We start from the raw sequence: 14,563 nt of genomic DNA, 5'->3' as shown, positions 1-14,563 counted from the left end.
GTGCTCTGCACTCGTTGTCTGACAGAATGATTCATATGACTGAACTTAACAGTCTCTACCTAGCAAACCAAAATTGGTTCTGTGAAAGTTACCAGAACATTCGTAAGGTCACGGCAAATGGTCTCATAACACAAAAACTGTCCAGTCGTGCAGATGATTATAGAACATTTGTATAAAACATTCACCTGATATTGCAAAAATGTTCCTAGAATCTGTTATGTAAAGGTTCCCAGAATGTTTAATTAGGTTGTGGGAACAGTCTGGTGAGAACATTGTGGGGACATCACAAAAGAGATGTTCACAAAACACAAAAACTGTCCAGTTGTTCAGATGACTCTACAATGCTTTTTTTAAGGTGCAAAAAACATTAATCTGATGTTGCAAGAACGTTTCCAGAACACATTTCAAATCAAATCAAACTATTTGTCACATGCTTCCTAAACAATAGGTGTAGACTAACATTGAAATGCTTACTTACAGGCCCTTCCCAACAATTCAAGGAGAAAGAAAAGAGAAATAATAGAAAAGTAAAACACGCAACAATAAATACAGACTGAGTAACAATAACTTGGCTATATACATGGGGTACTGGTACCGAGTCGATGTGCAGGGTACGAGGTAATTGAGGTAGATATGTACATACATATAACTAGGAATAAAGTGACCGTAGCAGTTCGCAGCAGCTTATGTGACAATTCCAAAAATGTTGTGCAAAAAAGGTCATTGCAGATAGTCCGGGTAGCTATTTGGTTAACTATGTAACCCTTTCCTGCAGTCAATGACCGAAAGTGCCCTCTTTGGCCTCATGAGTGGAATGTTATAAATATTTTTCATAATTCTATAATTCATTAAAGAAAAAACGAAAATCCGGTGTACACTAGAATGAACATAGATTGGAGAAAGAGAAAATACACAAATCAAGAACTAGGAGGCAGAGGATATCCGAATATCAAACCCAATGTGTAACCATGATGGAGCTATGATCTAATACCCTGAGGGCACTTTAAATCTCTGTGCCACCACGGCCAAATCTTTTTCTAGAATCTTCTCTCAGGGAAATTCATAGTGACAACCACAGGTGGAAGTTATCTTATGGCTCATAGAACCCCATTTACTATGGGACCCCATGTTCCATTTCACTCTTGGATAAGTAAAAGAATGAATGACTGAGGGAAGATGTGGAACATTGGGAATTACCAGGCTGACACTCCTCCACTAATCTAATGGGAAACTATAAGTGCGTCCCAAATGGAACCCTATTTTCTATATTGTGCACAACTTTAGACCAGATTCCCCATAGGGTGCACTATGTAGGGAATTAGGGTGTCATTTGTGACACATCCTAACAGTAATATAGCAGCAGAGCCCCACTCTTTCTCAGGATACTGACAAGAGAACTGAAGCCTACAGGAGAAGCAAAATGTTAGCTCTTGAAAAGATGTATGGAATGACTGTACATAATGCCTCAATAATTCAATGGCAAAGTTAATGGTAGAAAATGATCATATACAGTATATTCGGAAAGTATTCAGACCCCTTTTCTCTCTCATTAATCTACATACAATACCCCATAAAGACAGAGCAAAAACAGTTTAGAAAGTTTTGCACATTTATAAAAAATAAAAATACTGGAAATATCTCATTTACATAAGCATTCAAACCCTTTTCTCAGTACTTTGTTGAAACACTTTTGGCAGCGATTACAGCCTCGAGTATTCTTGAGTATGACGTTACAAGCTTGGTGCACCTGTATTTGGGGAGTTTCTCCCATTCCTCCCTGCAGATCCTCTCAAGCTCTGTCAGGTTGGATGGGGAGCGTCGCTATACAGCTATTTTCCGGTCTCTCCAGAGATGTTAGATCGGATTCAGGTCCGGGCTCTGGCTGGGCCACTCAAGCACATTCAGAGACTTGTCCCAAAGCCACTCCCGTGTTGTCTTGGCTGTGTGCTTAGGGTCATTGTCCTGTTGGAAGGTGAACCTTCACCCCAGTCTGGGGTTCTGAGCGCTCTAGAGCAGGCTTTCACCAAGGATCTCTCTGTACTTTACTCTGATCATATTTCTTAATCATATAGTCATATCCTGACTAGTCTCCCAGTCCCTGCCACTGAAAATCATACCCAGAGCATGATGCTGCCACCACCATGCTTCTCCGTAGAAATGGTGCCAAGTTTCCTCTAGATGTGGCGCTTGGCATTCAGGCCAAATATTTTTATTTTTATTTTTATTTTATTTAACTAGGCAAGTCAGTTAAGAAGAATTCTTATTTTACAATGACAGCCTACCCCAGCCAAATCCGTCCGACGCTCTGCCAATTGTGCGCCGCCCTATGGGACTCTCAGTCAAGGCTGGTTGTGATACAGCCTGGAATCAAACCAGGGTCTGTAGTGACGCCTCTAGCAATAAGATGCCGTTCTTATACCGCTGCGCCATTCGGGAGCCCAAACTAAAATCGTAGTTTTATCAGACCAGAGAATCTTGTTTCTCATAGTCAGAATTTTTAGGTAACTTTTGGCAAACTACAAGCGGGCTGCCGTTTACTGAAGAGTGGCTTCTGTCTGGCCACTCTACCATAAATGCCTGATTGGTGGAGTTCTGCAAAGATTGTTGTCCTTCTGGAAGGTTCTTCCATCTCCACAGAGGAACTCTGGAGCGCGGTCAGAGTGACCACTGGGTTCTTGGTCACCTCCCTGACCAAGGCCCTTCTAACCCGATTGCTCAGTTTGGCCAGGTGGCCAGCTCTTGGAAGAGTCTTGGTGGTTCCAAACTTCTTCCATTTAAGAATTATGGAGGCCAGTGTGTTCTTGGGGACCTTCGAATGCTGCAGAAATATTTTGGTAACCTTCCCCAGACATATGCCTTGAAACAATCCTGTCTCGGCGCTCTACGGACAATTCCTTCGATCTCATGGCTTGGTTTTTGCTATGTCATGCACTGTCAACTGTGAGAGCTTATATAGACAGGTGTGTGCATTTCCAAATCAGGTGGACACTAATCAAGTTGTTGAAACACCTCAAGGTTGATCAATTGAAACAGGATGCACCGGAGCTCAATTTCGAGTCACATAGCAAAGGGTCTGAATACCTACAGTTGAAGTCGGAAGTTTACATACAACTTAGCCAATTACATTTAAACTTAGTTTTTCACAATTCCTGGCATTTAATCCTCATAAAAATTCCCTGTCTTAGGTCAGTTAGGATCACCACTTTATTTTAAGAATGTGAAATGTCAGAATAATAGTTAATTGAATGCCATAAAAAAGCCAGACTACGGTTTGCAATAGCAGAGAGAATGATTTATTTCATATTTTATTTGTTTCATCACATTCCCAGTGGGTCAGAAGTTTACATACACTCAATTAGTATTTGCTAGCATTGCCTTTAAATTGTTTAACGTGGATCAAACGTTTCGGGTAGCCTTCCACAAACTCCCACAATAAGTTGGGTGAATTTTGGCCCATTCCTCCTGACAGAGCTGGTGGAACTGAGTCAGGTTTGCAGGCCTCCTTGCTCGCACACACTTTTTCAGTTCTGCCCACACATTTTCAATAGGATTGAGGTCAGGGCTTTGTGATGGTCACTCCAATACCTTGACTTTGTTGTCCTTAAGCCATTTTGCCACAACTTTGGAAGTATGCTTGGGGTCATTGTCCATTTGGAAGACCCATTTGCGACCAAGCTATAACTTCCTGACTGACTGTCTTGAGATGTTGCTTCAATGTATCCATATAATTTTCCATCCTCATGAAGCCATCTATTTTGTGATGTGCACCAGTCCCTCCTGCAGCAAAGCATCCCCACAACATGATGCTGCCACCCCCGTGCTTCACGGTTGGGATGGTGTTCATCGGCTTGCAAGCGACTCCTTTTTCCTCCAAACATAACAATGGTCATTATGGCCAAAAAGTTCAATTTTTGTTTTATCAGACCAGAGGACATTTCTCCAAAAAGGACTATCTTTGTCCCCATGTGCAGTTGCAAACCGTAGTCTGGCTTTTTATGGTGGCTTTGGAGCAGTGGCATCTTCCTTGCTGAGCGGCCTTTCAGGTTATGTCAATATAGGACTCGTTATAATGTGGATATAGATACTTTTGTACCTGTTTCCTCCAGCATCTTCACAAGGTCCTTTGCTGTTGTTCTGTGATTGATTTACACTTTTCGCACCAGAGTACATTCATCTCTAGGAGACAGAATGCGTCTACTTCCTGAGTGGTATGACGGCTGCGTGGTCCCATGGTGCTTATACTTGCGTACTATTGTTTGTACAGATGACCGTGGTACCTTCAGGCATTTGGAAATTGCTCCCAATTATGAACCAGAGTTGTGTAGGTCTATAATTTTTTGTCTGAGGTCTTGCCTGATTTCTTTTGATTTTCCCATGATGTCAAGCAAGGAGGCACTGAGTTTGAAGGTAGGCCTTGAAATACATCCACAGGTACACCTCCAATTGACTCAAATGTTGTAAATTAGCCTATCAGAAGCTTCTAAAGCCATTACATAATTTTCTGGAATTTTCCAAACTGTTTAAAGGCACAGTCAACTTAGTGTATGTAAACTTATAACCCACTGGAATTGTGATGCAGTGAATTATACGTGAAATAATCTGTCTGTAAACAATTGTTGGAAAAATGACTTGTGTCACGCACAAAGTAGATCTCCTTACCAACTTACCAAAGCCATAGTTTGTTAACAAGACATTTGTGGAGTGGTTGAAAAACAAGTTTTAATGACTCCAACCTTAGTGTATGTAAACTTCCCACTTCAACTGCATGTAAATAATTTCTGTTTTTTATTTGTAATAAATTTGCAACCATTTCTAAAAACCTGTTTTCACATTGTTATTATGGGCTATTGTGAGATTGATGAGGAAATGTTTTTATTTAATCCATTTTAGAATAAGGCTGTAACATAACAAAATGTGGAAAAAGTCAAGGGTTCTGAATACTTTCCGAATGCACTGAATGGTATTGAAATAAATCACTAGGACTACCACTCATCTCTCCTTGACCAAGTCTTCTCATATGAATAATTTTCATTGCTCCTCCATACAGTCTAATGTCATCAGTTGAAGGGCTCTCATACAGTATTGCATAAGTGGTGCCCTCTCTTCCATAACCATATTCATTACAAAGAATACTCTACACCACAGCATCCATAGTACACCTAGGTAATATTGAAAACAATATATCCATATTTCTAAAATGTACTCTTTAAGAGGTACGTGGAGATGCAAATTTTGTTTGCTAATTGAAATAAGAACGGTTATTTGGATAGTTTGCATAATGGACTGCAATCAATTCAAATCATATTGAAAAGATAAACTCATGTTAATGCATTTGTTACTGAAAAGGTCAGATATTCAGAACAGGTTATGTGATAAGTTCAGGTTAATGGTTAGGTTTAAGATGAAGGTAAAGTTGACCAACATGGAAGGTTATTTGTTAGACCACTGCAAATGAAGATTTTCTGAACACTAGCTTTCCACTCTTCACTCAAGTTTTGATTGTAGATGGGCCAAAGTAACACACCTGGTAGGAGACCTTGAAGCCCCATAAAAGGGATGAAACATTGAAACTACAACAGTAGGAACTTCCTACATTTAAAGAATCAAACTAATTGAGGCCATTCATCAATCAGCATCAAAGACTAATTAACGAAGCAGATGCAGCATCCCAAATGGCATGCTATTCCCTATATAGTGCACTACTTTTGACCAGAGCCCTGGTCAAAAGTAGCTCACTAAATAGAAAATAAGGTGGCATTTGTAACGGAACCTGAGTTTCTTTAAAAAATTCAAGGTGATACCCTTTCCATTTTAGCATTGCTGAAGGTAATATAGGAACTGTCAATGTATCATAAACTATCTCCCAGATACCTCTGTGCTTTAGTGGTCACTAGGCCATATGCTGCAGCTTTAATTGAGAGGGACATGGGGAGAAGGGACTCTGTGTCACAGTATGAATCACTGCCATTCTGCTTACGTCAATGATCAAACCACCATCCACCAGTTCAGTTCGTACCGAGCCCACCAAAGACTTTCCAAATAAGTATTTGTAGCCTACAATAATCCTGACACTAGAAATAAACAACCGTCTCTAACTAGACTGTAGTGTCAGTCAGTATACACTTCTGAGAAATGATTTCCCTGTGTTCTGTTACGTCTTCCAGAAACTGAGATCTCTGTTGGCGTCTCCTCAGAGGAGGCCTGTAGATCCCAGAGGAACAGGTGCTCATCATGATGGCAGTCTTTGTGAGGGGCCACCCTTAAGGTCCCTGCTCCCATGCTGGGCACCCACTATATTAATTATCACATCTAATGCTGTCAGTTAATTAATTGACGTTTACCGCAGGAAATGAGTCAAGCAATTCTATGTGATTAATCAGTGTCAAAGAACAAATTAAACCCCAAATGTGATTAACATTGAGGGCTGCATCCAAATGTGAATTTTAATGGAGCTTGGCTTTTTCATGTACGCCAGAAATTAAGTTTTACTACTCACAGGTATAACAATGCTGTTGTCATGGAAATATATCCATGTAACTATACACCAGGGATCATCAACTAGATTCAGATTTTTTCTTGAGCGGATGGTTGGGGGGCAGGAACATAATTACGAATAATTTGTAGACTGCAAATACATTGACCGCAAGAAGCCCAAACAAATCTAATGTTTGACTTGCTTACATTTGTATACGATCACGTGTCTCTCTAGTATGCGTGGGAATAATTGGGAACAGATTTATTAAATTAAAATCACTTGCAGCTGATTTCCTGGTGTTTTTACAGACTTTTATGTCAAACAATAAAATTTAAAAAATAGTAATGTTTTGTTTTTTTTGCTCAGAAAACAGCCTGTGGGCCGCTAGTTGGAGAACCCTGCTATACTCCTACTACTAGTCAATTGCTGCAGGAACGTGACCTTTTAACCTTTTTTTCCCATATACCTCTAACGGTCAGTGTGACTTTTTTCATGCGTGGATTTCAGAATGCACTCACTGTTCCAAAATGTGATTGTTACGCAACATGAAAGTGAACCAGCGCTGCCCTCAAACCTGCTAATTATCTATAGGCTATGTTTCAACTTGTAAATTTCAAATACATTTCTAACAACTTTTATTTTCTAACAACAGTTTGAATTAAGGTGTGTTCCGCCTCCTCACTAATTGATATAAGAAGTAGCCCATTTCAATGTTGCGGACAATTTATGTTTGAGGCTTTACTGAGTCGGACAAACTTCTTTCTTCACTTCGCCAGTGCTTGGCTGAAAAGTTGCCAAATTAAGTTAATATTTTTCAGGCAATGGGTGCAGCCATCTTTGACTTTGACTTTGTTTATTTGCGCCTTATCGTGACTGGCATTGTGGGATAGGGAGTTTTCGCTTGTCAAACAAAAACAAACATGGCTGCCATCATAAAGAATTTAGCCGAATCTCTTTCTAAACGATATTACATTTCTTCCTTGTGCTCACCAGAGATGTGATACATTGTAAACCAGTCTAGCTGTTAGGTCGCTAACTTGTTATTTAGACTGGTTTATGGAATGAGTTTGGCTGTGGATGTGTTCCGTGTGATGTTTGGATGACGAAGTTCACATTTATCTTTTACAATAAAAGGTGAAATTGAGGAATAAAGTTGTGAAGACCTTTATTACCCATCAGTACCAAACATTTTTTTCAGATCCTTTTCAGACAACAATGCTGTTTAGACGTGTTTGGTGCATCATACGTTCTGTTGCTACAGTACCAATCACATATTAGTTCACATATGTACATGTGTGTATTATAAACATGTGTGAATTGAACATGTGTTTTTGCAGATCCCAACTGCCCCTGACACACCCTCAGAGAGTGGGGTCACGACCAGCCATTATCAACCGTGACCCTGGAGCAATTAGGGTTAAGTGCTCATAGACAGATTGCCCACCTTGTCAGCTCGGGATTCAAGCAACATTTTCTTTTTACATTTGAGTAATTTAGCAGACACTCTTATCCAATTCGACTTACAGGAGCAATTAGGGTTGCTAAAGATTTTTCATCGTCATCTCAGGATTCAAACCAGCGACCATTCAGTTACTGGTCCAACGCTCTTAACCGCTAGGCTGCCTGCTGCCCTAGTAAAAGGAAATATATGTTGTAGCATGTGAATGCATGAACAAGCCTGAGTCTGATTCCATATTAACATAGCAATTATCTTTGAAGTTAGGGAACAAGCTCTGCTTGTGTAGTAAAACTAGTTAACTTTATATACCAGTCTGTAAATTCAAATTGCCTTGGCAAGTAAACAATTACTGTAACTGTGCAACCAATTAATAGCACATGAGGAGAGGAGAGAGAGAGAGAGAGAGAGGAGAATCCTTTTAGAATGTTAAACATGGCTCTCCTAAGTGTGACACAATTAGGTTTGTACATGGAAAACAGACATTAATGTAATTTTGTGGAATGTTAGTATATCTTAACTTAACCTTTGTTGCTAAAAATCAACTGCTTCTTTTCACATATAATCGCATATATTAAGAAAAAAAAGTTTGTCAGGTAAGCTAGCGGTTAAGAGCGTTGGGCCAGTAACTGAAAGGTTGCTGGTTAGAATCCCTGAGCCGACTAGGTGAAAAATCTGCCAATGTGCCCATGAGCAAGGCACTTAACTATAATTGCTCCTGTATGTCGCTCTGGATAAGAGATTCTACTAAATACTTAAATGTTATGGAAGAAAACTCAATGTCTCACCTATTCCACACTCACTTAAATAAAATGACACTGGCTTCAAGGTTTTAGACAAATTGCCTGTCAGTCAAAACAACACTTATTGTCACTCTCATCATTTGTCAGGCTAGTGCAGCTATGATAAGCCACAATGAAATTGCGAATAAGCTACACCACCTGACTGGAGTGTTACAATGTATGTTTTAGTGATTTATTCAAACTTTTTCAACTTAATTATAGAGATGGCATTTATTGTTAAGTAAAATAAAATGTAAATAAAAAAGGACTGATGCAAATAAACTGAGCCACAGAATGGTTCTGTGGGAAAGGAAATAGTCAAAACATCTACTGTAAAAAGGCACAAAACCAGTAAGTAAGGTAAGTGAGCTGACAGGAGCTGCTCATGGGTCCTGAACCTCCCAGTAGGGAACTGCAGCAGAACAGAATGCTATTAACACTGCAGGTCAAACCATGGCCAGCCAAGGAATGACCAGATAGATCATATGGAAACCTACTCTGCCAGCTCAGGAACCCTCTTGACATGAGAGGGGGAAACGGTCAGGTTAGAAGCCCAGTAGCAGACACTGGAAATTTAAAAATGACATTTTAAAGGTTGAAATGCAAGAGTCTAAAAACACAAAATTATTCATTAGACCACTTTACTCTAAAGATATACCCAGACAATCATATTCTATAAACTGATACAGTAATAGGTATATGGGAAGGTGAAACTGAAATGCATTGAACACCAACAGAAGCCCCTGGAGGCATGCCCTTCCTTTCCTGCGTCAAGTTAATAAAATATAGATTATGTGGCGTCTCAATGCTGACACATTTAAAGGCAACCATTGTCTGGAGACACTGAGGACGTTACACCCCTGAGGGATGGCTAGAACAGATAATATGAAAATAATATAACTTCTCTTCAGTTGAGGGTGTACCAACAATCATATGACCTTGACAGCTACAACTTATCTCCTTATTGCTTCATTTTTATAGATCGATTTTCATTTTAATTAAGCCTCTTAATGTTAGACTTGTAGAGGCTGAGTAATTAATTTGGGTGAATGTCATTCCAGATTAATGATCATAGCTATGTATTAATGAATCATGTGTGCTTTATTTAGTGCAGCTGGGATTGACTTGTAGGCTATATTTGTGCTTTATCTTTCTAAGATATAGGTCAAATACAGTAATGAGAGAATAATTCAGGAAAGTTACTCAGAAATGTACTGGATTCTTGGAATTTAGAACAACAGAATATGAGCCTAACTAACAGTGTGTTCCTCTGGTTTACCGCTGCATCTACTGTAATGAACCTATTGCATCCAGAGGATCCCACCTGTCTGAGATTGATCAACTTGGTAAGATTTAATGTTAACTTATCAGTGGAAGCATGATAGAAATTAGCTGCGAGACATGAACGCAAGAAGCTAAGACACACTCAGTCACACACACGTGCACAAACACACACCTCACCAAACACACTGAATGACAAAGAAAATAGGTAAGCCAGCAGCAAACCCTCCTCTGATGCTATCAGTTTAGCAGAGGAAGACAAATCTTGTCAATAACAATTGACTTAAGCCATGCCATTTGTATGGCTCTGTGTGAAAACTGAATTCACCAGATTGTTATTGGAATATGAAAGCTATTTTCAGATGCTGGTTGAATCAGCATGCATTACAGCTGCTTTTTGGAGAGTTTAGAACAGTGTATATACATTTTTCTGGCTAGGGGGTCTACTAAATTAGATTGTGATGACCTGCCCGCACTGCAACTGGAAATGTCGACATTGATGCTATTCAAGCTTCTGAGAGATTGTTGATTGGATTTGTTGGGTTATTAAAGATCTGAACCTGTCACTTTTGCTTTAGGACTTGACTTCCGGAGATTGCCTGTGCGCAACTAATAACACAAAGGAGATAAAAACTCTGTGCGTCAAAACTCCTGTGTCAGCCGTTTTTTCCGAACTGGAAAAAGTACCCAGTGCCCACTCGTTTGACGATCAATGGAATCTAATCTAGTGCTAGAGCACACAAATGATTGACACTGATGGTACTTTTCACCTGTGGTGTTTCCCATTTTGTTCTCTCCCTCTCAATTGACACTTTCACTATACTCATTCAGATGCTCATATACATTTAGACAATCTGAGCACTGAGGACATGACAGCCACTGCCTTTGTGAGAGAGTTTCCTGAAGACAATTGCTAAAAACCCAGCTGCCCTCCGAGCCCCCCACAATAGGTACCACGACTGCTGGTCATTCCTTTTGCTTAAAGAAGCTAAAAAGACTTCTCTCTTTCTCCATCTTATGGGAAATCTGCTTAGTGGCAGTGAAAGCATACCTGCTTCCACCTTTCCAATTAAATTAAGATGTATTTGCCTTTCAAAGCCTCGCCTCCCTCTCTTCCCCATTGGAATCATTGATGGAGCCCTCTGGCCTATGATGAATGACTTCCAACCCAGAGATGAATAGGAAGATGAATGCATTGCCCTGCGAGGCGGGAGAGGTAGCGCAAGGAGTGCTGACATAGTGACAAATACACTGACCATGGCACCAACCTGCCTAAATCAGCAAGGGAGGGTGGCAACTGCTCAACAGCACTAGCAGATACTTCCTCATAGTCTCTGTCCCTGTCCCATGGACTATTAGCTAAGTTAGCAATGAAATGCCAGTTGCAGTAAATTCACTTTTTCTGACATGATACAATCAAAGTGGAAGGATGCATATACCGGTATACACATTCAGGACTGTGTATGTTCAGTAAAATGCTGATTAAGGAGAATAGTCCTTGTAAGGATATACATTTCAGGTAATTTGAAAGATCAATTATTCTGTGTAGGATTTTCAGACAGTATAGCATAGGGAATTTTGTAAAACCTAAATTGTAAAACCTAAATAAAATCTGCAATGAATCACTCAGACATTGGCATTTACAGTATATATTCCCAGTGGGCAAAACTGGTTGAAATGACATAATTTACATAATTTCAACCAGTTTTGCCCACTGTGGTTTTCTTTATGACTCTGGTGAGACCAATCATGTTATTTTTCTCTTGACTACTCTGCATCTGACAATGTCATGTTTCAGAGCAGAGCGCAAAACCCAATAATCACTGTGCCTGAATGGACTTCAGTGCCTCCACACCCTGTATGCATAAGAATGTATGCTACACTCTAAACATACAGGTGCAAGTAATGTGTCATTTTAGAGTTACCAGTACTGTGACTGTGCTTGCTAGTGACAGAGACATGGTTGTTGCATTTATTCATTTTCAGTCCTGTGGCCTTCACCAAGTGAGATCCTAAGTGAATATGTTGCCATTAATGTTATATTATTTAAGACAATATAATGCATCATTCATAAGGCCTTCTTTTGAGGGCCTAGTTTTACCAAATACAGTAGCCTGAAACCCATATTTTACAGGATACATCAAGCCTGCAAGTCACATTGTGATGTGTAATTCCTACTGGATTCTAGCCAGAGTGGGGATATACAACATTTAGTGCACTACATTTGATCAGATCCTTATGGATCCTGGTCAAAAGTATTGCATTAACTAGGGAATAGGGTGTAATTTGAAACACAACCATTGGGCATGGTGAAGTGGTGATGGGATCCTGTGCTGTGGCCCTCCTCCAGCCCCACGGCAACACTTGGATAGAAAGGTTTATACTCCACAGAGGGACAAGGCCCTGGGATATCCTCAGAAGTTTCATTTTAACACATTTTAACTGATGCCATTCTGTCTTTGTTATTTATCCATTACCTTAGAAATAACCTTGTAAATGTGGTTTGGAGTGAGACGTCCTGTAATGTCTAAGTCACCTTCTATATGAGGTCATATAAACCATCCAAATTAGGACATTAGTATGGACTTTGTTTTGTTGCACAACTGGACGCATCAGGCCAGTTGCATCTAAACATAGGTACCATTACCATAGTCATACATTTCATTTATTTTTATTTAACTTTCATTTAACTAGGCTAGTCAGTTAAGAACAAATTCTTATTTACATTGATGGCCTACACCGGCCAAACCCGGATGACGCTGGGCCAATTGTGCACCACCCGACGGGACTCCCAATCACAGCCGGTTGTGATACAGCCTGAAAACAAAACAGGGTGTCTGTAGTGATGCCTCCAGCACTGAGATGCAGTGCCTTAGATCGCTGCGCCACTCGGGAGCCCTAAGCCATATTAACAAAGGTACCATAATAATGCTGAATGGTTTCTCATTAAAGAATAACTCTGTGTGGAGATTACAAGATTTCATCTCCACTGTGAGTTTCTTTGTAATATGCAAGAGTAAATTGTCCCAGTGCAAATTCGATAGTGCTTTAATGGAGAAGACAACCTTTATACTGTAATGACTACTGTATGACAGCGTTACAACATACTGTATGATAACAGCTTTACAGTTTTCACAGCATATATCTAGCTTTTTTCTTTCTTCATTATCATGATAAAACGAAGAAACTAGAAAGTAAAGATCTGAGTCTTTACATTTCCAGGAAATAGGACAGAAATAGATTTATCTAATGTAGAATAGGCCTAATCCAAATGTTAAATATCCTGTTAAGCTCCCTTTGCAGTAATGTTGAATTGGACAGTAAAATGTTGTACCTGCCAACAACAGCAGCAAATGGGAGATGTGAATGGAATGATGAAAGATGCAGCACATTGAAGCCTGAGTCATTTGGTGGAGCAAGGATGGATCTTTTCCTCTGTTAATGAGGGTGGTTTACATTGAACCTCTGTATTCTGTCTAAATGGCATGGCTGGCACCATGTGCTGTGCTTGTAGTGTGGAGAAGCACCAGACAGAATTCAGATCTGAAGACTAATGAATTCTGACAGCAGTGGCACAATCCAGGTCAGCCCCTTTCCTCATGAAAAATGATTTTGTTAATATCTTCTCCCATTTCCTTCCAGTTCATTATTTACTTGGATGACATGCTTGGTAGCATGGCATACTCTGTGGATGTGGATTGTGGAGTAACTTCGAGAGACTTCCGTTTGGATTCAATCACACACGTTTTTAAAAGTTGTTGAAGGTGGATGTGGATGGCGTGCAATGTTTTATGAAAACACAAAACAAGGTTATTTGACAATACAGGTGTCAGGAGGAAAACATGCTGATTGTATAGATTAAAATGAAAGACAATAGCGAATAGCGACAAAATGTATGATTTTCTTTGTCAGTCATCAGCAATACCAGCGCTAGTGACTGAGTTCAGCACTGAAAGGGACAGACGTAATCACATTCTTAAAAAATTGCAGGTTATAACACCACCATAGCAGCAATATTGAATATTGGACAATAGTCAATTCAATTTAGACACACCCAAATAATGGGACACATTGGCTCTGCTTAAGGCAAAATGTTAGCCTGACATGTTAGTCTTAAATTCTGAAAAAATCTTGGATGTTTCTTCTTGGAAATTAAACCCATGGGTTTATTGCCTGTGTTTTCATGCTACTAGCCAATCAAATCAGCTGCACTCTGCTGCCTCTGACATTCCCTCTAGAGGGTTTTCTCCACTTTAAGAAAAACCGATATTGCACAATATACGAAGCTTCTTGGTATACGTCAAAATGACAAAATAAGGGACAAAATCTATAGATTCCAAATTGGTCCTACCTGTGAGATAGTCTGGGTCAGGGACTGGGTCTGACAGCTCTTCGTGGCATTGCACCTCGGTTGGAACTGATGCCACAACCATGCCATCTGGGAGCTGCTGCTCGATGCCTCGGGCAAAGTTCTTCTGCCTGGATTAAGTATGACAAAACAGCCTATTTAGAGACCCACAATTACTCACCCATCCAACTAGGCCTTATGAGGGAGAGAGGGAATAAGGC

At 39.9% G+C, this 14,563-nt stretch overlaps 1 protein-coding gene across 9 annotated transcripts in view; it reads right to left on the bottom strand.

The window, feature by feature from the left end:
* The window catches only part of LOC135558687 (astrotactin-1-like), a 247,105-nt gene that overhangs the window by 108,296 nt on the left and 124,246 nt on the right, over window positions 1–14,563 (bottom strand). For all 9 annotated transcript variants that reach the window (XM_064992716.1, XM_064992721.1, XM_064992717.1 and 6 more), the window contains one exon: window positions 14,346–14,473. In XM_064992716.1, the coding sequence (XP_064848788.1) occupies window positions 14,346–14,473 (128 nt within the window). The remainder of the gene's footprint in view (window positions 1–14,345; window positions 14,474–14,563) is intronic.

Source organism: Oncorhynchus masou, chromosome 17 (assembly GCF_036934945.1).
Source record: "Oncorhynchus masou masou isolate Uvic2021 chromosome 17, UVic_Omas_1.1, whole genome shotgun sequence".
NCBI lineage: Eukaryota > Metazoa > Chordata > Actinopteri > Salmoniformes > Salmonidae > Oncorhynchus > Oncorhynchus masou.
The sequence above is the reverse complement of the archived record's forward strand: the minus strand, read 5'-3'. Positions and strand labels throughout refer to the sequence as shown.